The 27,904-nt window shown below is 38.8% G+C and overlaps 1 protein-coding gene across 2 annotated transcripts in view; it reads right to left on the bottom strand.

Moving 5' to 3' along the window:
- _Bre4 (glycosyltransferase) overlaps positions 1–27,904 on the bottom strand; it is a 153,314-nt gene that overhangs the window by 12,008 nt on the left and 113,402 nt on the right. For both annotated transcript variants that reach the window (XM_089736850.1, XM_028184938.2), the window contains 4 exons: positions 8,636–8,736; positions 4,398–4,605; positions 2,242–2,552; positions 839–974 (listed from right to left, as the gene is read on the bottom strand). In XM_089736850.1, the coding sequence (XP_089592976.1) occupies positions 839–974; positions 2,242–2,552; positions 4,398–4,573 (623 nt within the window). In that variant the 5' untranslated portion in view covers positions 4,574–4,605; positions 8,636–8,736. The remainder of the gene's footprint in view (positions 1–838; positions 975–2,241; positions 2,553–4,397; positions 4,606–8,635; positions 8,737–27,904) is intronic.

Here is a 27,904-nt window from a genome sequence, read left to right as displayed (position 1 = left end):
TTACAGTTTTCTCTCACTCACATCTGAACGCTATGTTCCATAATCTTTCCATACATTCCGTTCTTACCAATCCTTCATTATCATTATATGTTTCTCTTTATTAATTAATATGAGTCAGTGAACGCCGGGATGAATGGCAACGTTTATTGTCGGAGGCCAAGACCCACTTCGGGGTCATAGCGCCAGCGCAGTAGTAGTAGTAGTAGTAGTAGTAGTCGTGATACAGGATCGAACGTTTGGAAGAAAAACGCAGCTGTTTATGCCCTGTAACTCCGATACAAAAACCACGTGGTCCACCAATTCGTGGAGTAATGTTCGGGCGATTCAAATGTAAGGTCGTCTCTCACAAGGAAACGCAAGATTTTACGCATTAATCTTAGCATACGAATGATTAAATGTGGATGAATAGTACCGAAAATAACATATTGTAGCAAATTTCATACGCACATACAGTAATTTTGGGGGCCGACTTTATCGTTGCGTATGTACATACATGCCGTCATTTAATTAAGCAACACGGAGCAACATTCCGTGGTTGATATGAAGAAGCGATATTTTATGCAAATTTTACAATTAAGGTTTCCAGAATTTAATTCAGGGCCTGTAACGGGCTTAATTTTGGCGGGTTTTTGGGGTTTACCACAGATTATACACTGCCAACGAGTTAAAGTTGCCAGTGACTTGTATTTAAAACCCAGTACAAATGACGAGTCGTATGCGACAAATACCTTCGCCACGCAACTGTTTTTGGGTTTTGAACCGGACAACCCACCGGGCTTGGAAAGTTAAGCTAAACTAGAGGATAAAACATAAAAAATATTGACATAATAATATTTACCTGTATGGCACTATGATAGCTACTTTATGATTGGCGGTACAGTTGGGCGGTACGTAGTGCCCACCCCACTGTACTTCTGGGTAACGCTTCTCCACCCAATCCAGCTCCAAATCTGTTTTGTTTACTTGTATTGGTCCTGAAATTGTTTTATATGTATTTTTTTGTAAGTAGGCTAAGGGGTCTTACTTAAACTGTCTCGCTATTAATTAAATACGCGATCTACCCACACAGGATATGCCTCTGCATCATCCGTCAGTTTTCGTATTGTCTAACTTCTTATCGGTATTGAGCACTAGGAGTATTATATGAAAACGAGTTTGAGACATGAGTTCGAATTCTTATTTATCGAATTATTTTAATATCCTAATAAGGATTACTTTATCATTCGAACCAATGCTAGGCAATTTGCGGAAAAGGTTGATTACACCTATCTAAGCGACCTACAACGTCTGTAGTAACTAAAACAATATAATTTTTTTGTATTAGTTTTTATCAAACTTAGGACTCCACAGTCGCAGCATAAACTATCAAGTGTCTTAAGCAATAGATTTTTTTAATAGCTTAGATGAGTGGACGAGATCGCGGATCACCCGGTTTTAAGCAGTTACCAGAGTCCCTAGACATCAACAATGATAGTACCGCCAACTACCTCGAAACATGAGTTCTAAGGTTTCAGTTTTATGATACAGCCGCTGTCCCCATCCTTCAAACCGAAACGCATTACCGCTTCACGGCACAAGACATGACGTAGAAAGCCAATTCACGTTGGAATACCGGATATTCCGTATTTCGGAAATAAACTCGTGATTGAGGATACTTTGGACAGTACCGACACGTGTTGGTCTATTCAGGAAATATTAACATCTCCATATTTTGCAACACAATGCTTTGCTAACAATTTCTTTTTTCCCTACCTATGCTGTTAGCCTTGAGAGGCTATTTTAGCTTCGCACTAACATGTAGGTGAGCTCACGGGGCTCAAACCGGAGTGTTGCTAAGTTGCTCTTGCCCTAGCAAGAGCAGTTCTTCGCAAAATCTACCACCGGATCGGAAACGCGACCCACTGAGAAGATCCGGCGAGAAACTTAGTGGGCTGTGTCTATGGGTGCTAACATTGAGTGCTATGACGCGTTTGGTCGCGTTTAGTCGACAACGTAACGGCAAAGATTAGGAATAAGTGCCTTAATACAAAATGAGTTCAAATTAACTATTTTCAAAACTCCTTCAAACCTTCAAAAAGCTTTAGGTTCTCAAATCTATGTCTATGTCGTTTTGACTGTTCACATTATAGCTTATTGCCAAATAAACAAAACAAAAAACACTGAATGTGTCTTTTACAAGCGAATTTTTTTTCAAAATAGGAATAAAGTCAACATTCTTTGTCGAGAGATTTAAGTGCTCACCCAAGTCTGGGGGACTGACGTCGCACAATGGCAACGCTGAGTCTTGCTTCTTGACCGCTCCTTCAGTTGTAACGAGATTCTTCAGGCCCTCTACGATCTTGGCGATCAACAGGGACGTGCTGGACGGACTTTTCTGTGTTACCGTCATGTTATATTGGGTTGTGTTTATTTTAAGCTCGGTTTCGTTTTTTGTAATGATCGCGTTTATGAACGAAGTGTTGTTTTGCGTTTGATTTTTCGCGTCGAACACTGGCTGGGGTATGGCTGTTGGTGATTTATTCGGCTTCTGCGATAGTGCCTTTTCGTTATTTCTGGAAATCAAATTGTTTATTACATTCATATAAGACTTATAGTTATTTTCAAGATTTTTATTTCGGTGTTCCATTGCTTTTTGTTATTGCACCTACGGTTGCCAAGACAAAATTCTCTGATTTATCCATAGAGTATAAATAAATAATTGCTGCTTCAATTTATTTAGTATTATGACGTAAATTCTATGTATAATAAAAATTTGATTTGATCACAGATAACACACTTTTTGTTCATTACTGTACTAAGTATTGTTTACAATACGGAGCTTACATGTAATCGCCTCAGTGTGCTTAGTGAGAGTTTCTTAACGTTCTCGATAGGGTAAAAGTAAAATTTGTATGCAGCCCCTAGCGACAAACGTAGGCAAAAGTTCCAACTCCATACAAATTTGAGTTAACTTTTACGCTATCGAGAACGTTAAAAACGTTCTTATTTAGAAGATTCTTACTAACATATCTAGAGCGTATTGTAGTCTAATTGTACTCCTGATATATTTTTGAAGTGAAAACTTCTTTAGAATCGTTGTGATTTCAAACCGGATGCAACGGAAAAAACGACAGGTAAGAGACACAAATACAAAAGAATGAGACAGAAATATACATACTATTTAATACAGCGCCATCTGTGAGATTTTTTTAATACTAACGTGTGTATGAAAGCTCTTGTAGTGAATTTTAATTTAGGATTATACGTGAAATTAAAATATCAATTCACAGAGGGCGCTACCTTACAATTATTTACTAATGACAACATTTTAAGACGTTTAGGATAATTGTATTTTAATTTTGGAAGGTTTCACTTCTACCACGTGTGAATTGCACACATGTATTTTTTTATGTTAATTGCATTATCGTCCTGAGACTGTAAGGAGCTGATCGAAGCTGTTCTTTCCTATGGACATAAATGATTGATATTTAATAGAGTTTTTTAGCGAGGCGTTTGAACTAGTTCTACGTGAAAGTTGAACAGTGTTTTATGGTCACAGACGTCCGCTATCGAAATTTTAACCAAGAATAAGTGTAGTATTTTCTTTGATTTTCGCGACTCGAAGATATAATTAACGCTAGTTTTACGATTTATTATATTCATTATATCATTTCCAACATTCCGATTCCGAAGCCACTCAAGGCTATCAGCTTAGGAATTAAAAAAAAATTCAGCGTAAACTTAACTAGCCAGTGAGCTCACAGGATGTAACTAATGCGTTAGTAGTTGTTGAAAACGACTAGATTATGGTGTTAGAATTTGTAAACTAGTTTTTTTTTATCCCACCTATGCTGATAGCCTTGAGAGGCTATTTCAGCTTCACCCTAACGTGTGTAGGTGAGCTCACGGGGCTCAAACCGAAGTGATGCTAACACTGACCCTAGCAAGAGCAATGCTTCGCAGAATTTACAACCGGATCGGAAACGCGACCCACTGAGAAGATCGTGACCGGTGGTTGTGGTACCCAAAAGCACCGTTAATGGATCGGGAGGATCCGTAATGACGTGACTTCGAATACATTACAGTAATCGTTGACGAAAGCAAGATTAAGCGGTAAAACTGGTTTTGATCACAGTATAAATGTGTCGTAGCGTTGCAGTCTTCAGATACTAATGGTAGGACCTCTGGTAAGTCCGCGCGGTTAGGTACCACTACCCCGCCTACTTCTGCCGTGAAGCAGTATTGCGTTTCGGTTCGAAGGGCGGGGCAGCCGTTGTAACTATACTGAGACCTTAGAACTTATATCTCAAGGTGGGTGGCGTCATTTATGTTGTAGATGTCCATGGGTTCCACTAACCACTTAACACCAGGTGGGTTGTGAGCTCGTCCACCCAACTAAGCAATAAAAAAAAAATTACCTGAGCGTAGGTTGCGTGGCGTTGTATGTCGGCGTGTATAGATAGGTTTTGAGCGGCGAGGCGTCCAGTATGGAGCCGAAGAGGTATTCGACCGCGGCGAGCGCCAGCACGAGCAGCAACAGCAGGCGGAGCGCGCGCGTGGCCCGCCCGCCGCCCCCGCTCGCGCCGCTGCCCATCAACGCATGCGATGACCAAGCTTTTCCGACCACTAAAACAATTTTCAAACTTTAATTAGAACAAATGGTGCAGCCCTATCTCATCACGTGGATGATATATTTGTCGTCGTCGTGGTCTAAAGGATAAGACGTCCAGCGCATTCGTGTTGAGCGATGCAATGCAGCGAATCCCGCAGGCAGGGTACCAATTTTTCTAATGAAATACGTACTCGACAAATGTTCACGATTGACTACCACGGTGAAGGAATAAGATCGTATAATAAAAATCAAACCCACAAAATCATAATTTGCGTAATTACTAGTGGTAGGACCTCTTGTGGGTCCGCGCGGGTAGGTACCGCCACCCTACCTATTTCTGCCGTGAAGCAGTAATGCGTTTCGGTTTGAAGGGCGGGGTAACCATTGTAACTATACTGAGACCTTAGAACTGATATCTCAAGGTGGGTGGCGCACTTAAGTCGTAGATGTCTATGGGCTCCAGTAACCACTTAACACCAGGTGGGCTGTGAGCTCGTTCAAACATCTAAGCAATAAAAAAAAAACTTCAATCATAATAAATTCCAATTCGCTATATGACTGTATCTAGAAAGATACAGCCCTATCTCATCACGTGGACGTCACAAAAGCGGCTAAGAATTCAAAAGGGATTCAAAAACCAAATGGAAAAGGGGTTCATCAGAAAATGGGCGAACTCGTCGAACTTATTTATGCCCGGACACGCCACACATCTATTTATATAAAAGAGAATGCATGTGTGTACGTTGACATAAAATTCGAGAACCATTAGCCCGATAGATATGAAACTTTGCACACATATAAATGGCAACGTGAACACTCCGACAAACATAGTTACGTTAGTGCCGGACAGGCGGCGCTAGTGGAAGTGATTTTTATTTTTTTATTTATGTTCTTCTAAAATTATCAGTAGTTAGCATTCTGAACCATCTTACAGCTTTTGAAATATAATTATAATATTGAATATTATTACGAAAAAAGCCGCGGGCGCATCTAGTGTTTCATAAAAACGAAACAGCAATGCATTTTTTTCTATTAAAGATTTTACAGACTCCATTAAACGGTCTCATAGATTTACCGTCGACTCGTAATACTGGTAATACGACTAAGAAGAATCGGTAAGGCACACAAGACTGGTTCTTTACAAAATAAATGTACATTTAACCGCCATGCCTACTATCGAAGTAAGCTGATTATGAAAATATATTAATGAGTCTTTTCCTGAAGTAGATATGCAAGGTTTAAGAGGAACGCTTCTGAATCATAATAGTAGTTAAGAATGTATCGTAACAATTTAAGAGGTCAAAAAAAAAACTTATCGCTCCATTACTTTCATGTTTCGCGAGTCTGCAATGAAAAGTGTACAAAACTTTGGGCGCGACAACCTCACTCACTCAGTTATATCTTGACAGCTTGCGGCCGCCCCCTGCGCTCGAGACAGAATGTTGACCTTACGCGACAGCTGATTCAATCATGTAACAACCACTGCGTTGTAACAAAAAAAATTGTAGATTTTTTTTTTATTTTCGCACTGGGAATTGCTCGCACTACCAACTAATTGCTGTCTTCTGCGGAAGCGGTCTCTTATATCCAGAGTTATCTATTTCCGTTTTCTTCATATAAAACACAAACACTAAACAAATTACACATGACACATATTTAAAAAAAATGTTTAAAAACGATAATAATAAAAATTGTGGAAAGGCACATCACTTGAGAACGGATAAGGAGATATGTTTTTTTTTAATTATTCGCATTGATCTAAATAAAAATTTTACGTAAAGGAAAACGGATAAGTTGCCTAGGAACTCTAAAAATGCGCACAACGATAACAAACGAATTTATTGATATTTAGACAAGACATATGGCACATAGTCACCATTACCTTATAACAAGCATAACACTACCATATTTGTATCAAACATCTAATCGAAATTCCATTTTACGTTTGTCATTAAAACCGTTATTAAACGACGTATTCTTATCGCTTAAATAAGCATTTCGTTATTTCGCTTAATACGTTTTTAGGCAATTAAAACGCTGTAAAAAAACAGCAGTAAATATGCTTATTATTTTAAAGTATTATATAATCAACGATTCAATCTTATAACTTTAAACGAGCAATTCTTGTATATATATAACCTGAATCTCGGAAACGGCTCTAACGATTTTCATAAAATTTAGTATACAGTGGATTTCGGGGGCGATAAATCGATCTAGCTACGATTTATTTTCAGAAAATATTGTTTTTTTCGTGTTTTCAATAATCAACTTTATCGATAATCTACTTTATGACTCTTCCCGACATCTATTGGAGAATAGTAATACCATTTTTACTGCTTTAAAGACACAAAAAGATGGCGTTATAAAAAAAAACGGTCATCATCTAGTGATTCCTAATAAGTAAAACCGGTCGTTGAAACCCCTTGCGTCACGAAATTGAGTTTCAGTTATATGAAGGTCGTGACCTTTACTTTGTGACGTCTGTTGGCTCCAAAAATGACGTAACACAAGACAGGCCGTGAGTTCATTAACCCGTCTGTACAATAAAAGAAAACCTAAATAGAATACGGCAGTTTCGTTTTTCCTAAACATAATTATAGATCGTTAATTTTTCGTTTATAACATCAAAATCACTCGGAGCGATTAGCAGTCCAAGAAGGTTTGTATTTGTTTTGATACGAATTACGCCCCTTCGCCCACATGACGTATGTACAAACGACTGTAATAACTGTTCTCCATTTTGTCTTTCTGTATGCATTTTATTGTTTTTTTTATTGCCCTTGTAACCAGACGAGCATACGGCCTACCTGATGGTGAGTGGTTACCGTCGCCCATGGACTTCAGCAATGCCAGGGGCAGAGCCAAGCCGCTGCCTACCGTTATTTTATGACTGTTTTTCCAACGTATATAAACAAGTCATTCCGAAATGTATACGAGATTTGTTGCGAGGTAGGTACGTTGAAGTGTCAATGGCGATTTGTCTTCATTTAGTTTTGCAAGAAATATACTAATATACTGGAATATGTAAAACATAAAACAAAGGAGTTGTTTGAGATGATACCACCATCTCGTTTTTACTATCGCACCGCCCGTTACCGGAGTAGAGTTCATCCATACTACCTGGAGCCACTGCGTTCATCCACAGTGCGCTTCCAGAGATATATTTTTTTCCTACCTATGTTGATAGCCTTGAGAGCCTATTTCAGCTTCTCTTTGACGTGTACCATACTGCTTTGGAATGAGCACCCCTCCACGGTGTTTCCCGAACGCTATGACTTGTCATTCTTCAAACGAGGCTTGTGGAAAGCACTCAACTGTAGGCAGCGGCTTGGCTTTGCCCCTGGCATTGCTGAAGTCGATGGACGACGGTAACCACTCATCATGAGGCGGGCCGTATGCTCGACTGCCTACAAGAGCAATAAAAAAAAACCAAAAAATTCCCATAACACAACGGCGTAGCCTTGTTCTAACATTAATTTTTATACGAGCATAACTTTTGTTTAACAATTATACGGAGACCGAAAAGTTTAAGCGGCCGTGAAAGGCCTCCTTTCACCGTACCCTGTGCCCTGTCGGATGTTGGGAGTACACACCCGGAAAAGGGTACGGTAATTTTTAGCCTGATCCGGGTTTAAGGAAGCAAATCTGATGCCGGTCGGATAGCCCCGGTGAGATTTTTTTTTTTATTTAAATTTCACGCGCCCCTATTCTCGTACGTTCGAAAAGAAATGTCCTGCTTTTTACGTACGTAATAAAAACGTAATGAGATATTTTCAAGATTACTTTTTATGTCGCGAATGTTTCGAGTTCTTTACGTCGTGTTATTGAATTAAGAACGAAATATATTTTCCGTTATAAAAGTTTCGTTCCCAGATCATTTATTTACGTTGATGAAAAATAAGCTCGTATTTTATGTTAATTTTCGGAGAAACACTAAATAAAGAACTGCTATGCGAATTTTCTTAAGAGCGTTATTGGAACACATCAGAAACTTATTTAAATTTCGATTTCATTAATAGCAATAAATAAATTTAGTTTCCGTACCTCAAGAGAAGACTTCAAACACGGTGTCCGGTGAAATTGTCCCATTATCTTCATAGAAAATTTCGTTTGTAAACGCTCGAAGTTCTGGTCATCATATTGAACTGCAACAAATTAAGATTAATTGAATTAAGGCCTATTAAAATTAAACCTAAACATCGGAATCCTCTTCTTCGTACTGAAGACTTCTACTACTACTTCGTACTTTTGAGCCGTCGTGGCCTAAAGGATAAAACGTCCGGTGCATTCGTATGTAGCGATGCACCGGTGTTCGAATCCCGCAGGCGGGTACCAATTTTTCTAATGAAATACGTACTCTACAAATGTTCACGATTGACTTCCGCGGTGAAGGAATAACATCGTGTAATAAAAATCAAATCCGCAAAATTATAATTTGTGTAATTACTGGTAGTAGGACCTCTTGTGAGTCCGCACAGGGTAGGTACCACCACCCTGCCTATTTCTGCGTTTCGGTTTGTAGGGTGGGGCAGCCGTTGTAACTATACTTGAGAACGTAGAACTTATATCTCAAGGTGGGTGGCGCAATTACGTTGTAGATGCCTATGGGCTCCAGTAACCACTTGTAACCACAACAGGTGTGCTGTGAGCTCGTTCACCCATCTAAGTAATAAAAAAAGAAGAAAAAAAAGAAGCTAATTTCGTATAAATAAGACTAGTATAAACATAATGTAATCTTCAATCGAATTTACTTTGCAACGAATTGATCGAGTTTCTTCTAATAGGAAATTGTTTAAGTGTTTTCATTGTGGATTTGTTGAAAATTTCTCGTTACGTTCACCGTTCACTTAGTTATTTCCTTTTAAATCCAAAGACTACGTAAAATTTCGCAGTGTTTCTTTTTCATTAAATACCGGTCAAAGGACACCATTAACAGAACAATTTAGAAAGTATTTATGCTCGTAATAGAACGTAATGTTATTAAGGAGTCGTGGCCTAAAGGATAAGACGTCCGGTGTATTCGTATCGAGCGATGCAACGGTGTTCGAATCCCGCAGGCGGGTACCAATTTTTCTATTGAAATACGTACTTAACAAATGTTCACGATTGACTTCCACGGTGAAGGAATAACATCGTGCAATAAAAATCAAACCCGCAAAACTATAATTTGCGTAATTACTTGTGATAGGAGCTCTTGTGAGTCCGCACGGGTAGGTACCACCACCCCGCCTATTTCTGCCGTGAAGCAATAATGCGTTTCGGTTTGAAGGGTGGGGCAGCCGTTGTGACTATACTGAGACCTTAGAACTATATCTCAAGGTGTGTGGCGCATTTACGCTGTAGATGTCAATGGGCTCCAGTAACCACTTAACACCAGGTGGGCTGTGAGCTCGTCCACACATCTACGCAATAAAAAAAGAAAAAAAAGAAAATCCCGCAACTAAATGTCGCGTTTTTTTAACATCAAAGATTTTAGTATTTCGCAACGAAAATAATTGAATATGCAATTTCGAAAAGGGCACATCTCTGAAGATGTAAAATGTTCAGGAAATGAAAAAAAAGTTATTATTTTCTAAAGCAGTGTAAAATTTAAAATATTAACTTTTAAGATATATTTTAGTGTTAATTAGCAATTGAAAATTACTGGAATTATTATAAAATGGGTGTAGGTACGCCTCAAAACTATATGTATATGAAAAAACGTATTTGACCAAAATATGCGACATGTGCCCTTTTCGAAATTGCATATTCAATTTGAAAATGTGTTTCCAAGACGATTCGGGTTCATGGAAATAATAGCCTAGAGATAATATTTATTTCATTATTCTACAATTCAATCGCTAATGTTCAAAAATATCTGTATGAACATCTATCCCTCTGGAATAAAAATAGCCTATGACCTTTTCTGTACCCCTGACAATCTGTACGCAAACTTTATGAGGATCGTTAAGTATTTAGGACGTGTAATAATAATAAAACAGAATCGAACTCCTTTCGCATTTATAATTTTTATCTATTTCCTTTCTTATTACTGGCAGCTAGGGTCTATGCGGACGGGTTTTGATTTTAGAATTATTTATAGTAGGTATTAAACATTACTTATTAATGATGTAAATGTATTTAGTATTAAACGCTGAAAAAACCTTTTAGATCAATTTGTCGGGTTTATTTTTCAACATAATCGCTGGTAGCTTAAGCCTATTCTAGCTACGCCCGGAGGTTGACTGGATGTTTTTTTTTTTTTGTCCTACCTAAGCTGATAGCCTTGAGAGGCTATATCAGCGTCGTCTTAACTAGTAAGTAAGCTTACGGGGCTCAAACCTGATGACGTTGCTAACACGAACCCTAGCAAGAGCCGTGCTTCGCAGAATCTACCACCGGATCGGAAACGCGACCCACTGAGAAGATCCAGCGAGAAACTCAGTGGGCTGTGTCTGAGGGTTAATTTACTCGTCGAGCCCTTCGTCGCAAGCGACGGGTTCGACGAGAACGATGACCGGACTGGAGGTGAGCTCACGGACTCAACCTGAGAGAATTGCTAACACTAGCCCTAGCAAGAGCAGTGCTTTGCAGAATCTACTACCGGATTTGTTTCGCGACCCGCTGAGAAACTCAGTGGGCTCTTTATCGAGTCATTAATAGAGTAACAACAGTAAACCTGGCTGTATCTAGTCATGTAATTGGGCCATTATTTTTTTTATTCCCTCGTTGGCCCGTTTTGTTTATGGTCTTTAATTTCGCCGCGACTTCAAGGTCTGCGAAGGGGGGGGGGGGGGCAGGGAAAATGGCGGTCATTGGGTTTTACAAGTTTTCTTTATTACTCAACTGGATGTTGACGGCGGCTCCGTACATTGAAACTCTTGCAATTAATGTTTTTGTTTAGAACCCGTCATAGTAATTGTTTTTTTTTTCAACCACAAGCAATGAAAATTAAATGTTGAAGTATACGAAATATAATTATACGTAACATCCTGAAATTCACTGAATTCTATTCTTGGTTTTTTTTATTGGTTAGATTTTTTTATTTATTGCTTAGATGGGTGGACGAGATCACAGCCCACCTGATGTTAAGTGGTTACTGGAGCCCATATACATCTACAACGTAAATGCGCCATCCACCTTGAGATATAAGTTCTAAGGTCTCAAGTATAGTTACAAAGGCTGCCCCACCCTTCAAACCGAAACGCATTTCTGCTTCACGGCCGAAATAGGCAGGGTGGTGGTACCCACCCGCGCGGACTCACAAGAGGTCCTACCACCAGTCGAAAGTATATTATCTTTGGTATTGGTATCAGCTACGCGCGGACGGTTAGTTGTGCTTACGGGCACAACCTTTTTTTTTTTTTTTTTTTTCGGGCCTGGGGCCGAACCTCCTACGAGTTCCCCGCGCCTAGGGGGCGCGCGGGGTATGTGAGACTCAACGATCTGCAGGTGTTGAGAGCAGATCGCGGGCCCAAGGATTTTAGGGCCCACCCACTAAACGACTCCCCTGCGCTCTTACACCCGACGTCCGATCTCCGTCCGGGGTCAGAACCCGTTCAGAGTAGGGGGGTTCCTGCGGTCAACACTACAACCAGACCCGCGGCGCCACCCCGAGGACGCCCGACCGACGGGTCGTCGAGGCGATAGTCGACGACCAACGACGTCGGTCTCCGCGGTACGGCGGCCCTACTAGGCCGCCCGGGCGGTGCCGCTGGTGTTCCGGGATACCCCGCTGGGCCAGAACCAGCCTGCCGGGTCGGAACGCGATACACCGCCGACCGGGTTGCTCTTCAACAGTATGTTCGGCGACGACAGCGACGACGAAAATGCGGACCGCATCGCAGTCCGCAGCCGCCGACGCGCCGTCCCGTCCTCCTGGTGCCAGCGCGCTAGAGTGACGGTAGCGTGCGGCGCAGCCTCAACCCCCTTAGGTCGCCCCGTGACCATCACCGGGAGGAGACTGCCTCCTCATAGGGGCTGGAGCTGGACAAACGCCCTCCTCCGAACCCCGGCTCGACGGCGGCGGCACGGCGCCGAGAGGGAAGAAGAGCTCTCCCTCTCCCGTTCCGCCGCCTCCTTCTGCGAGATGGTGGACTCGCAGAAGTCGAGCATCGCCTGCCAGGACTCGTCGCTGCCGAGCATCGTAGCCACGACGGTCGGAAGCGACAAGTCCGGTCCTATTTTTGCAACGAGGACGCGGCGCTGCTCCGCGAAACGGTGCAGTACGCGAGCGTGTGCTCCGCCGTGTCCTCGTTGCAGCCACTGCAGTGGTGGCACTTCGGCGTCGGCTCCCTCCGGGCGACGAGGTGCAGGTAGCGACCGAAACAGCCCTGTCCCGTGAGCACCTGCGTCGCTCGGAAGGTGAGACGTCCTCGGTCGCGATTCACCCAGTCCGAGAGGACCGGGCGGATCGCCTCGACGGTCCGTCGCCCGTAGGCGGGGTCCGCCAGGCGGCGAGACCACGCCTCGAGCACGGCACGCCGAGATTGAAGCTTCCGCGCTCGAACTTCCGCCGCGCCGCGCCGGGACGCGGCTCCCCCCTGGAGCGGAGATCGCATCGCCACGCGTAATCCGCAGCGAGCGCCTCCGCTTCCAGGTCCCAGGGAGGCGTCACAGCTAGCACGCACGCCGCCTCAAACGAGACGGTGCGGTATCCACGAACCGCCCTGACCGCAATCGCGCGCTGCGGACGTCGCAACGCCGCAACGTTGTCGCGGGTCAGGGCGTGGCACCACACGGGAGCCCCGTACAGTGCCATCGACCGCACCACCCCCGTGTAGAGGCGGCGCACCACCACGTCAGGCCCCCCGACGTTTGGCAACAGCCGACTCAGCGAGCCGGCAGCCGCCATCAGTCGGGGACCTAATCTTTCAAAGTGAGCACGGGCACAACCTGAGTCAACATAAACACCGGCCCTAGCAAGAGCAGTCTTCGCTGAATCTACCGCCAGATCAGAATAACGATCCACTGAGAAGATCCGGCCAGAAACTCAATTGGTTCTTACAATTTTAGGTAGATATTACTAGCTGTACCCGTCCGCTTTGCTGGGCATTTAAAATTAACATTATTATTTCTCACCCCCACAAAGATTCTCATCATTAACGCCCCCGCAACTGGTATAGGGAGTCCAACACTCATATAAATATTAGCCTATCCATTAAATACATGTATTTTCTACATGAATACCAAGTTTCAAGTCAATCGGATGCATGGTTCAGTAGTTATAACGGAACATCCATAAAAACCACTGTAGATTTATTATTACTATAGATTATGTACTTGTTTACTTCTATTACGCAATGCAGACAGTAATCCTAGAAATCCCCACATATGTAATATATAACAGAAGTTCGTACATGTCGGACCATTAATCTATACAGGACGCGTATCTATGTAATGTGCATATCGTATTATGCATAGATAATTACAGAGATCCTCACAATACGTGATCGATTCAAAGCGTCCAAATTCCGTCTTGTCTGTTCAGCATGAAGTTGGTATTTACATAAATTTCGTATCACTCATGTTGAATTTGGAATAACTTAAATTTGATTATTCATAGCAAAAAGGAGTCGTGAGTTCCTTTGTAGTTTTTACTCCGTCATTAATGTTGTGAGACTTTTGTGCGTCATCGCTACCGTGACGTAACTCGTATTCTTTAATTAATCGTATTTTCGTTGTGTCTATTTTGATGGCCAAAATATTTCGAAAAAAACGAAACATTTGACTGAATTTGCCAAAAAGAATTCCATATTTTTTTGAATTAAATGAATTTTAATTTTAAATTTAATGCCGGCCGTACAAAATTGTACATACTATGTAATGGCAACCTCATAAGACCTATTATTTCTATCTAAATTCAGCAATTTGTTTCAGATTCTATTTTCAAATTTGAAATGTAATAATAAGTTTTTAAGGGAAACCATTTAAACTCTCTGAATTATTTTTCCTCTTAAGTACTTCGTTACGTTTCATGTCACATTTTATTATATATTTTTTGAAAGAGGAACGTGATCATATTCCTCAACGAGGAACGGTTCGTAAGCGGCGACCAAAGAGTTAAATTACCTTTCTTAATTTCCTTTTTACGTTTTACATTCAAAATATTTATTTATGAAATTTGTGTAACTATGTTTTTTTTTTTAAATAATAACATTGATACATGGAAATACAGATCATACAGCCCATTCAAATGTCGAACTCCAAATATCTTTAAAAGCAACACACTGCCTTTTTTTCGAGCCGGGTCCGATCCTTCTACGAGGATCCCGTACCTTCTTCAAACGAGGCCCGTGGAGAGTACGTAATGGTTGGCAGCGGCATGGCTCTGCCCCTGGCATTGCTGACGTCCATGGGCAACGGTAACCACTCACCTGGTCAGCTGAGCCGTATGCTCGTCTGCCTATAAGGGCAATAAAAACCTTGGGGCCGAACTGGGTATGTGTGACTCGGTGGCTCAAAGTGACTCCGATCTGGAATCGATCTACTTGGTGCAATATTTTGGGTGATTAAAGATTAAAGACTAGACGTTATTCCCTTATGATGAGCTCCGGTCTGTAGTGCTGTTCGCATGACCGGAGACAAAATCGTCGTGATGAAAGTTATGGATGGAACGGTCAAAACCCACAGCAATAAGGAACATCATTACCAGAGGATGCTCCAACATAAAGTTTCATCAACGTTTTCAAACCAAAATAAGAAGCATCGGATTATAACAAAGAATTAAAAAGAAACATATGAGTCGACTATTATCAAAGCCGGCAATGTGACTTTTGGACAATTATTGGTAAATCAGAAAAACGAATTATTAACTTTGTATTCCATTGGCAGTCACAAAACTCTTCTGAACGACAACTTAGATAAATAACAGGTTAAGTATTAACCTTTATTTAATGCAGGTTTTGAACCGTATTCTTTGAAGGAGACGATTATATTCAAATCAATCTGTATTGACATATCAATAACATTTTTTTGTCCAAACGCACAGATTGCCACCTTTGATAATAGACGACTCATATTGTCTTATGCCTAATATAACAATAAGGTTAAGGTAATCTAATACCTATTTAAATTTGAATCATGAGTAACGGAAGATTCATTGGATTAAAGCGAATGTAATCGTCCACATAAATTGGGAATATCGATAAAATACTACCGCGCTAGTTTTAATAATGTAAGAGGTTATAACTCGTTCGATACCTTTGGGACGAGACTTTGGCGAATATATTAAAGCATTTAAAGCTTGTTATATAAAACTGTAACTATTTGTCGGTCTTTACTAAATATTCTTCATAAAGCATTCTATTCTATCAGCCCACAGACGTCCACTGCTGGACATGCCTCCCCTAAGCCTTGCCACAAAGATCGGTCCAGCGCTGCTTGCATCCAGCGGATCTCAGCGAACCTCAATAGGTCATCGGTCCATCTTGTGGGAGGCCTACCCACGCTACGTCTAAGCATTATCGAGCTATTAAACCTAATGACGTCTTCTTCTTCTATATCGTTCCCTCACTGCTGAGGATCGCGACCACATGTGACGTTCCTCTACAGTGTTCGATCATGAGTGGCATGGACGTATAGTTTTTCGTCATCCAAAAACTAGTTTCTTACAGTTTACTCTAAACTATTTTAGAAGTATAAATAGATTTACATGGAGAGCTCAAGAAAAAGAAGAGATAAATTCAAACAAAAACTCTTTTTTTAGCAATACCTAGATGCGTCGTTCCCGATAAATATATTGAGCAGAATGAAAATGATAATTAAAACAACCATTTTATCTATGCACCTACTATTTATCTTTTCCTGTTTATTAATATGAATGTGAATGTTAATTAATAGAAGGATAATATAAATTGTTCTAAGTTTAATTTTTTCCTGTCCTCAATCAATGGCATTAACATTATATCTTATAGCCGGCGGTATTCATTTTTATGGGAATCCGCTGGACGCAGGCAGCTCAGGATCGGTAGGTGGACGAGTCTTGGGTCAGGCCTATAAGGACTGATAGATAGATAGATATATGGATAGACGATGTACTGATCCCTTTGGTGTGGTGGTTTGGTATTACAAGAGTCCTGAAGCCCAATGGTATCGTAAGCCCAAGATACAAATTGGAGCACTTCAGATATATGTAGGTTGGGGGCATTTGTACCACGTGATTTTACAATAGGCCTTCCAACAGGTAAATAAGTTAAGGTTAAATGAGATTAGGTCTCACTCGTTGTCAAGTTCGCTGTAGAAACAATTAGGCCAACAGTACCAATAAATACAAAAACACGAACTATAAGAAGGAGGAAGCTGAATAAGAAATAGGCGTAGATACTGATATTATAGACGAGAGATAAATAAACTGAGCTCGCATACCTTTTAACGCAATGAGCTAATTAACGTATGAGATCCTCAAGGTATAAAATAAATTTAGCGAAAAAAATTCATCCAGGTCCAGTCATTTTGAAGTCGTCGTGGCCTAAAGGATAAGACGTCCGGTGCATTCGTATATAGCGATGCACTGGTGTTCGAATCTCGCTGGCGGGTACAAATTTTTCTAATGTAATACGTACTCAACAAATGTTCACGATTGACTTCCACGGTGAAGGAATAACATCGTGCAATAAAAATCAAACCCGCAAAATTATAATTTGCGTAATTACTGGTGGTAGGACCTCTTGTGAGTCCGCACGGGTAGGTACCACCGCCCCGCCTATTTCTGCCGTGAAGCAGTAATGCGTTTCGGTTTGAATGGTGGGGCAGCCGTTGTGACTATACTGAGACCTTAGAACTATATCTCAAGGTGTGTGGCGCATTTACGTTGTAGATGTCTATTTGCTCCAGTAACCACTTAACACCAGGTGGGCTGTGAGCTCGTCCACACAACTAAGCAATAAAAAAATAAAAAAAATATCCAAAACTTTCCGTTTTCGTTTTATTTGTGTTTCCTTCCCTACAGCAAGCGTCTCGTGAGTTGTGACGTATACGAGTATTTATGACTAGGAGCACTCACGCAAAAAGGAACACTTTTATGTATCATCGCATCATCTGCGAATGGCAGAGAAGATTCATTATTCAAAGTGCCGTGAAATAGGTAACTCGAAGTACATTTGAAACGGACTGTTTTTTTTTTTAAATTTTAAAGCATATAGCCTCAAGCTTTATTGTTAATTGGGTTAATCTTGGAAAATTTTGAATTATTATCGTCTACGTGTAAGATTCAATGCGTCCCATTGAATAAAAGGTCTTCTGCTACACTAATTTAATACTGTAAACACGAGTGGGTCGTTTACAAATTTGGGACCAAAAGCGAGTTATTTGATTTAATTCTCATTACCTTAATGTTACCGTAATTATAAGTACAAAACCCCATTTTGGGCCTAAGCGTTACACGAATGGGATATGTACCAAAAAATTCGTCTATTTTGCTTGATTAACCTATTAAAATCTTAGCTTCATTGACAATGGCCAAGTGTAGAAAATAAGTTGAATTCAATTTTTTGTTTTAAACAATCTTTGTAAACATCTGCAACACTTATTTCAATATACGTAACTAGCTCCACAAACGTGCGGATTAGAATTAGAACATCCATAAAATAGGATCGATTTAGTGGAAATCAAGTGTAAAAAATAATTAATACTCTTTTGCTTTAGGATAAATGACTGTTTTTATAGGTATTTTAATCAATGTAAATAGAGTATGGCCATCGAATCGTGACACAACTACTTACAATGGCGGCAATTCAAAATATCTACAACTGACAACATTAAATATAGCATGAAAGGGTAGTTTTGCATTTTTATATTAATGTGACTATGCCATAGAAAAACACAAATGTATCAAATCGTGTTATGTTATCTTTAATGTTGCCAACTGAAGATATTTTGGATTTTGCCGTAAAGCAGTAATGCGTTTCAGTTTGAAGGGCGGGGCAGCCGTTGTAACTATACTGAGACCTTAGAACTTATATCTCAAGGTGGGTGGCGCATTTACGTCGTAGATGTCTATGAGCTCCAGTAACCACTTAACATCAGGTGGGCTGTGAGCTCGTCGATGGGTATCTAAGCAATAAAAAATAAAAATAAAAAGGCATGAACTAAAATGAAATGAAATGTGATGAGATAATATGGGAGCACGTAATGATTTATATTTTATATAAAAAAGCTATCATATAAATATAGTTTTTCATATAAAAAAAGTTTTCAATAAAATTAAAATAAGACTGACCTAAAGGTCTTAGTTACCAGGTCATAAAATCCCTTAAAAAATCATTTCGTGCGCAGCGCGTTTCGCATTACTTTGTTTTTAATTTTTGGCTTTCGTTCGTTTTCGTAAACAACCTAACGCGCGATTTCTCGTAACAGGTTCCATTTTTATTTTAAAGCAACCTGTTCCTGCAACAGGTTTCGTAAAAAATTACTCATCTTTAGTAGGAAATAGCCTCAAAAATATCGTTTTTATTAAAATATCTCGAACAATAAACATAACCTAAAATGTAAACATTGTCTGATTTTACCAATTTGGCCATTGCTGGGAGACCTGAAAATTGGGCTCATGAAACCTTCTTAGGTATTGTAACTTATGCCCAAATTCTAGCACTGTAACGCCAGGCCCAAGTTTGTATGGATTTCGGGTTTGTCCTTTGTTGTCATGACAACAGGCACGTGGTCCTATAACTATATATTCGTCAACACTGTTAAATTAGGAGTTATACATTAAAAACTGCCCCAAATCTCATTCGTATCACTGATTTGAAATTCAAATACTAACTTTTTTGCTATTTTTCCAGTGATGCGTGTTGAAATTCGGCAATTTTATTTAATTAGTTATAATACAATAATAAAGGAAAACTAACTGGATATTAGAACATTATTAAAAACAAAAGAAGTACCTAAGATTTCTAAGCTTTTTAAAAATGTTCCTATTTAAATTGTCATCCGTGTTGGCGTTATCAAATGCGTAAAATGAAAAATCTATATGAATATTATATAATACTAGCCGTAATCGCCCGCTTCGCTGGGCGTTTAAAATTAATATTATTATTTATTGTCATTATTATTAGGGAGTCCAATACCTATATAAATATTAGCCTATCCATTAAGTACGTGTATTTTCTAAATGGATACCAAGTTTCAAGTCAATCGGATGCATGGTTCAGTAGCTATAACGGAACATCCGTAAAAACCATTATAGGTTTATATATTAGTATAGATTATCAATAAATGAGTGAATGACTTGATTGTGATGAAGCATTTTTCTATTCTGAACATGCCTAAATACAAAAAAATGAGACATTAGAAAAAGTTTAAATTCATGAAGTCGTTACTTTTTTGGCCGCAAAATTGAAAACGACCCGCGTACACGATAAGGAAACTATACATTTAAGGGAAGTACTTCCAGAGATTTTGTGAAGACTTTTAATCGTATCGGGGCTCCTTAATCTACTGCGTTACGAAGGTCATGTTTCAATTATTCCTCCTCCTACTCTTCAATGCATTCAGACCCTTGTAGGAAAAATATGAGCGTCAGGTTTTTTTGTACTCCTTCACAAGTCTCAAACTGTTAACTTTACCCTAAAGATATTAAGGCCAACTGGACTATTACAGTGGGTTATTTACGAGCTCTTAATGGCTGGACTGGCGCTAACAGTTCTACGTGTTCACAGCTTAAGGTCAGACGCCTTGAATAAGTAAAATATGACGGCATTTACGCTAAAACTTTAGGTACCATTTATCAAAAAGTAGTCTTTGATTCTTAGGTTACCTTAAAGACCTAACAGTAACTATGACTACTAGTTCGAGCTATAGTCATTGTGATCGTCATTATCTTTAATTAAAAAGTAAAAAAACGTGTTTAATTTTTTAATTTACGCAAAAACGTAAATGTAAACAAGGATCCTTTGTCAGCAAAATGGTGGATAGAAAAACGCCTCTCAGGTTTTTTTCTTGGGATTGAAGATCATTTTCTAGTGGCTTGGAGGCTTTGGAGGCCCTTTTCCGGGTTCGCGTGAAAATACAAATTCAACCGGAAAAAGAATCGTGAGCGCATTGAAAAAAAAAATTATGATTCACATACATTTTAACCTGTTAGTTGTTTGTGTACATATACTACTTCCATTTAAATTTCTTCATTTCTACAAAGAAACGCATATGAACTGATTAAACGACCCGGTTACACCATTTTGCGGGCGTGATCTGAATGATTTCTCCATATAAACCCGCAATGAATACTGGAAAACGCCCGGATCTTTTAACCGGATAGAGGCCGGACAAGCGAATTGTTTCCGGTCTTCTGTTATAACGTATAGCTTAATTAATTTTATTGGACACATTTAGTTTACATCTCAACAACGATTGCGATTCATTTCGTCCTAATATCGAAATAACTCAATCGTTTTCATCTAAATACCTTGATGCTACTAAATTTAACGAAATTTTCTGTATTGTGCTCCCAACGGTTGATTTTTGATTAATGCTCTGCGTCCGTCTACCGTTGTCATTCACATCCGGCTTAACGATCCATTAGGAGCTTAATTTAGACGAAAAGATATGATTAATTTTGCTGAACAAATCCAATAACAAAAAAAAGCACGCGAACGTTCCGTTGCCTATTGGATATGTATTTATTCCTTATGATGGTAGGTTCGGATTCCCAATATTTCATGGTATATTTTTTGAAAAGACGTACCGAATCTTTGAGGACGGTGCAACATCACCACACAAACCACCAAACCATAAAAGAATCGTAATTAGTGTTTTAGTAATAAGTAGAGTGTATTGCACATTTGCTCACAAAACATCAATCAATTAATAAAATCCTGATATTCCTACTAATTATATTCGCTTTTACTATTTGACAACAGATGGCGTTACTTGAACTACAATACGAAATGAATTTTTATTTTTTGCATACAATTAACGATTGTCAGTGAAGCGTGACTGGCTGGGATTCACTAGTTTCATAATTAACAATAGCTTCATATACGTTATCGAATGTATTATTATTGATAACCCCCACCGACGATAGTAACAATGCCAACAAAACAATCATAGGTATTATTAGGGGCTTAAAACCGCGAACGTTTGTACATATTTATGATTGAAACCGCAGAGTTCTGTTGTTCGCATATACGCAGCTCGAACTGTTACACTGAACACACATTAGATCTTATCTCGCTTACACGTTAATCTATTCTAACACGTCAGATGGGATAGTAGATCTGCTCTAGTGCCATTATGCGGCTTAGGCAAAGCGAATGGATGTAGAATGCAAAACCGCTGGCCGCGACTATATCCGCCAACTTTATGAGCGAGTTCGCCTTTGTGAGAGAGCCACTGGCGTGCTTTAATCTACCTACCAGTCCGCTGTATATCTCTACAATCAGTGAAACCACCTTTAATTCCGGTTAACCAAAGTTGAAAATCCAGTGGATTCGTAAAGCACGCTCCGAACGTGCGGCTTAGGCTAAAAATGTTTTGATTCTAATATTTTATATATTCGAGGCTTCTGTAAAATAATAAATTGATTGATGTTTTATATCGAAACTATCTTCGCTTGTATGAATTAACGTGATTAAGTTATTAGTTTATTTATACACTTTTAAAATAGCGTGTAAACACGTGTTATGTTTGTTGATAATAGTCGTATTGTATTGCAAACATTATTGAATGCGGTGACGTCGAACTGATTTGATGAGGGAACACGTCATTTCGGATCCTCCCGATCCACTAACGGTGCTTTTAGGTACCTCAAGCACCGATCATCGTTCTCGTCGAACCCGTCGCTTGCGAGGGCAGCTAGTAAATTAACCCACAGACACAGCCCACTGAGTTTCTCGCCGGGTCTTCTCAGTGGGTCGCGTTTCCCATCCGGTGGTAGATTCTGCGAAACACGACTCTTGCTAGGGTTTCTAGGGTTCGTGTTAGCAACGTCGTCAGGTTTGAGCCCCGTGAGCTCACCTACTAGTTAAGGTTACGCTGAAACAGCCTCTCAAGGCTATCAGCTTAGGTAGGAAAAAAAGAAAAGATATGATGATGAACTAGGAGCTTGCACTTTTTCAAACTTTTGTTTTTTTCCGTCTAAAATAAAAGGGTACTAGGCGAATTTAATATTGGGCGCTTTATTTATTTATTTTGCCAAATTTTGAATGACGATTCCTTTTGATAAAACGTCAATAAAAATTTTAAGCATCACTCGTGTTTTTCAATTCATATTTTTCAATGAACACTGGAACAAAGGAACAAAACGAATCAGTGTTTAACCTAACGTAATGAATGTTTTAATACAAATCAATTCTTTCCCGAGTTCGTTGTTAACAAGAACTCCTTATAATAACCCTTTCAGATTTTATGTGAACAAAAGCCAGTTTTAATAACATTTTAATTAATTTGACACCTCTTACTTTCGAGATGAAGATTAATGTTAGGTTCTTTCTTCTCAAAAAAAAAAACACAAAAAAATTACCTCTTTTTTGTCGATTAAGCGTAAAGAAAAAAAATACATTTAGGCTTTTCGTGATTAGCGAAAACGTCATCGATTGAAAGATTAAAGAAAAAGTTGTAAAATGACAAAAACCTAAGTCGTACTTTTAGTAGTTTCATACAAAAAGTAATTTATTATTTTTTTCAACTGTTCGATGACAGCCCTGAATAGATAAAACAAAAATACCGTTAAGCCGTTCATTCGATTAAACGCGTCAGAATGAGATCGACTGAGACCTAGAACTCATGTCTCAGGGCTGGTGGCTACATTTACGTTGCTGATGTCTATGTGTTTCGGTAACCGCTTAATACCAAGCGAGCCGTGAGCTCGTCCATCGATCTATCTATATATATGTGGTCACTCTTATGTTTTACTACGAATTATATTACGGTAAGTTACGTAAAACATAATTCAAGGGTTGGCAGAAGAATAGTTTGTTTGTAGTTCAAGTTACTCTTAATTCCTTAACTATTTACTCGGGAACTTTTTTCATCGAATCGATTATTCTAATAGAACACTATTTACGGTTCTCGGCTCGATACACCCCTTGTGGGACCCCCTGAATAATAAAGGCCTCTCCCAAGGTTTGCCACAACGAATGGTCCTGTACAGTCCGCACAATACAGATTCTCGCGGCTTTTAGTAGATAAAAGCAATAATCAAAAGTAGTTCAATTAATAAAATGTAATCAAATCGATTCTCCTCAAAAACATGTCGTAAATAATGAAACCAAAAATTATAAGACGAAAATATTAAAAGAGATAATAAACTGTAATGACACAACACACACACACACGCGCACACGCACACACTCACACTCACACTCACACACACACACACACACACACACACACACACACACACACACACACACACACACACACACTAATTATTTCCGATACTCCTCTCTCGGGTCTGCTACGTGAAATGTCTTAATAAAAACTATATAGTGTCTTTTTTGTATTACCATCTTTGTTTGCTGTTTTTCCGTTGATGGTAGAAGTTAAGAAGTAATAATTTGAAGCTACAGCAACACATGATTGCTTAATAAATTAATAAATAAAAACAATGATACGTCTTTGAAATTAACCAAATAAACAACTTTTAAAATCAATTTGATAGTGTCAAAAGAGTTGTTCAAACGAAATAACACAAGCTAAAGTTATTCATTCGACAAAAGTGATTGTATTCTGAAAACAATTCACAAAAGGTTATTTTTTCTCGGAATCACTGTCCCATCTTATAAAGTACTAAATCAATGAAGCACACTATTTTTTATTACTCCCCTGCGACACGCGGTCCAAGGAATTTCGATAAAAAAGGGGTTAGAGAAAATACATTTCGAACTAAAAGCAATTCTCTATGATCCTTATTGATCTATCAATTGTAGAGGATTTAGCTACGTTTCAGCTAGTTTAATTAATAGTGCTTAACAAGGCTTACGACCGGCTTTTTTAATACGCTTTTATTAGCTTCAGGCATATGTAGGTATGTTAGTGTGTAACGGAATCTTTGAACATGATTTTGAGCCCTATCAAAACGTCGGATTAACTCGAAATTTGGCATACTTATTAAGGACCAATGACAATTAAATATTTAAAAAAAATAATTGAAAAATTTAAAAAAATTAAAAATATATAATAGCTTATAAAAAAAAAAAAACGCTTTTACAGAAAATCCAACTAAAAAATTGAAAATAAATTTTAATAAATTCCAATTGACAAAAAATCGTGTAAGAAAAAATGATTTTATTGTAAAAAAAAAGCGTGGGGTGCATGGTATCAGTAACTGTAGTTATTATTATTTAATTTTTGTATTTATACATTACGAAACAAAAGAACATGCCATATAATTTATTACATCAATTGATCAATAGCTCCGTATAATAATATCCTCTGAACCTCTGACAAAGATATGTTAGTTTAACGCTGTCCAAACAATTCATCTTACCCTAAAGGAAACCGCGTGGCGGAAGGTCCGCCGACATCAATGCGATGAGCGGATATTATAGAACTAGTTACGTAATCGGTCGAAGTCTATATCTATATATATAAAAATGAATTGCTGTTCGTTAGTCGCTAAAACTCGAGAACAGCTGGACCGATTTAGCTAATTTTGGTCTTGACTTATTTTTGGAAGTCCAGGGAAGGTTTAAAAGGTAAATAAATATGAAAATACTCGGAATTAAATAAAAATAGCAATTTTGTTTTTCCTTTGATGTGTCCCCCGTCGGACGGATTCCTTTTGTTTGTTTTAAGTTTATTTTATACAAAATTTTAGGTATTTTATTTATTGATTAAGGCACTACGAAGTCTGCCGGGTCAGCTAGTACATATATATAAAAGACTGTATGTATGTTCACCTAAAAGTCTAGAACGGTCCAATTAATGTGAAACTTTGAACATATAAGCACACATATAAAGGAAGTGATTATTGGCGCTGGTGGCAGTGATCTTTATCTTTGAAACCGTGTTCCGAATTTATATGAAATCTTCAAAATATAAAAGAGAATAATATAAAAATAACAATGATAATTTATTTATTTCTCTCTTAAAGGTATAGTACAAATACAAATAAAGATTAACTTTATACTTTACTGTGTAAGACTCTGAAGTTTGTACTAGGTTCAAAGACCTGTATTACTGATCTCCAGGCTCCCTCCTTCTTAGGATAGATTAGGTTAGGTTAAATCGTGAACAGATGTCGCGGACTGTATGTTCACCTAAAATCATCGTAATTGGTTTTTGAATCTTCTTGTGGCTTTTATGTTTTAACTAGCTGACCCGACAGACTTCGTATTGCCTCAATCGATAAATAAAAGATCTAAACTTTTGTATAAAATAAACTTAAAACAAACAAAAGGAATCCGTCCGACGGGGGACGGGGGAATCTAAGGGAACCAAAATTGTTATTTTTATTTAATTCCGAGCATTTTCATATTCATCTACAATTTTAAACCTCTGGACTTCCACAAATAATTCAAGACCAAAATTAGCCAAATCGGTCCAGCCCTTCTCGAGTTTTAGCGAGACTAACGAACAGCAATTTATTTTTATATATAGAGATAGATATAAGATTACATATGGTTAAGAGCGACGCCGCTGACGAAGGTAGTGTTTAATAAAAAAAAAACAGTTTACCATTTCGTGTGGGAGTTAAATCTCATACGCCTTTATCATTTTCAAGTCTTTAGATGCAGTCACGGTATTCTAGCGATGTAACTATCCCAGAGTGCCAATATTTCTGAGGTACCTATTTCATACATATAAACAAATTTCGCGAGAAAGGAGGGACAGTAACTCTTTGCAGAATTAAGAACGCGAAAGTTTAAAAGTTGTGGTTTTTGGTATTCGAACGGGTTTTGAACACGCACACTTGAATACTACCATCCTGTCTGTTACTACCGCTTGCGTGGTAGATCGAAGAGTAGACCAACCAAGTAAAAAAGATTACGATATTATGATTAAGCTAATCAATAAAAACCTTAAGAAATCTGTACCAAGTGTTGTGTGAGATTATTTTAAAACCGTTTTTCAGTCATCACATAATGTAACTATTATCGTTACACAGTTGCGTTTGGAACAACAACAAAAAACAATAGTCTACTCTTTGAACAATAAATCAGCGTTATCCCGGACCGTGCTCTAGATTCGGGTTAATGATGACAATTAATTTTCGACTAACTTTATTCCTTGGGGAAACGTTTTTTGTCCGCTGCGAACAGTTAAGAAGAAAGCAAAAACGTGTATTGTGTAACAGTTGCAGATTAAAGTTCTTGTTGTATTTTAAAAAAAAATGTATTTCACTACAACAGATGCTTGCAACTGACTCGGTGACTGAATGATTTATCAATAGCGCAGAAATAACCATCGTTTGATCAACAAGTCATCCAGATATTCAACTAGTATATTCAGATATTTACTTCAGATTTAAAGGTAGGCAGCGGCTAGGCTCTGCACCTAGTATTGCTGACATCGATGGGCGACGTTAATCACTCACCATCGTGTGGGGCCGTTTGCCTACAAAGGCAATAAAAAAGTGACTGCAAGTTTTTTGTCAAAACAATATTAACTTGGTTTTTTATTACAAAAGTTGGACGGGCGTACGCTCTACTTGATGGTTTGCGGGGCCAAGCAGTTGTCTACCACAGAGAACCCTCTCCAGCCTTGCTTCAAGAATGCTTTTTATAGAAGCACTTATCGTTCAGAAAATTAACACGGTTTTCATTGACAACCGTTATACCGATGCAGACTTCCAATTAACTTAAAAATTTAGACACGTATGAAGGTACGATAGGACGATACAGTAATTTTATTTCCTAAATCTAACATTTAACAGGATTAAGATCCTCATTGTAACTATACTGAGACCTTAGAACTTATATCTCAAGGTGGGTGGCGCATTTTCGTTGTAGATGTCTATGGGCTCCAGTAACCACTTAACAACAGGTGGTCTGTGAGCTCATCCACCCATCTAAGCAATAAAAAAAAAACATAGGGTAAAGAAATGTTTAGTCTGCTATGATTTTTTTAGTAATGACGTACATTTTCGCAAAAGGTCCACTTTCACGTAACAGTCAGCACAAATAAAAAAAATGAATTCATTACAATCGTAATATTAAAGTGAACGTTAAATAATGTTCAAGGGCGGAGGAAAATCCGAGTGACACCGCGTTCCAAAGAAAAAAAAGCGTAATTTTCTGTACCCAACGAATTTCCCTTTACGTTCTCTCCACCAAACGCTTCCGTCCGTGCAGTCAAAAATGTTCAGTGAAGCGAAACGAGATTGGGATGCTTGTGTAGCGAGAAATTTAAAATATAAATAAGCAAAGCAACGAAACGTAAAATATCAATAGTAATTTT

This window comes from Bombyx mandarina, chromosome 03 (genome assembly GCF_030267445.1).
Source record: "Bombyx mandarina strain Sakado chromosome 03, ASM3026744v2".
In the NCBI taxonomy this organism is placed as follows: domain Eukaryota; kingdom Metazoa; phylum Arthropoda; class Insecta; order Lepidoptera; family Bombycidae; genus Bombyx; species Bombyx mandarina.
This window is presented reverse-complemented; position numbering and strand designations above follow the sequence as displayed.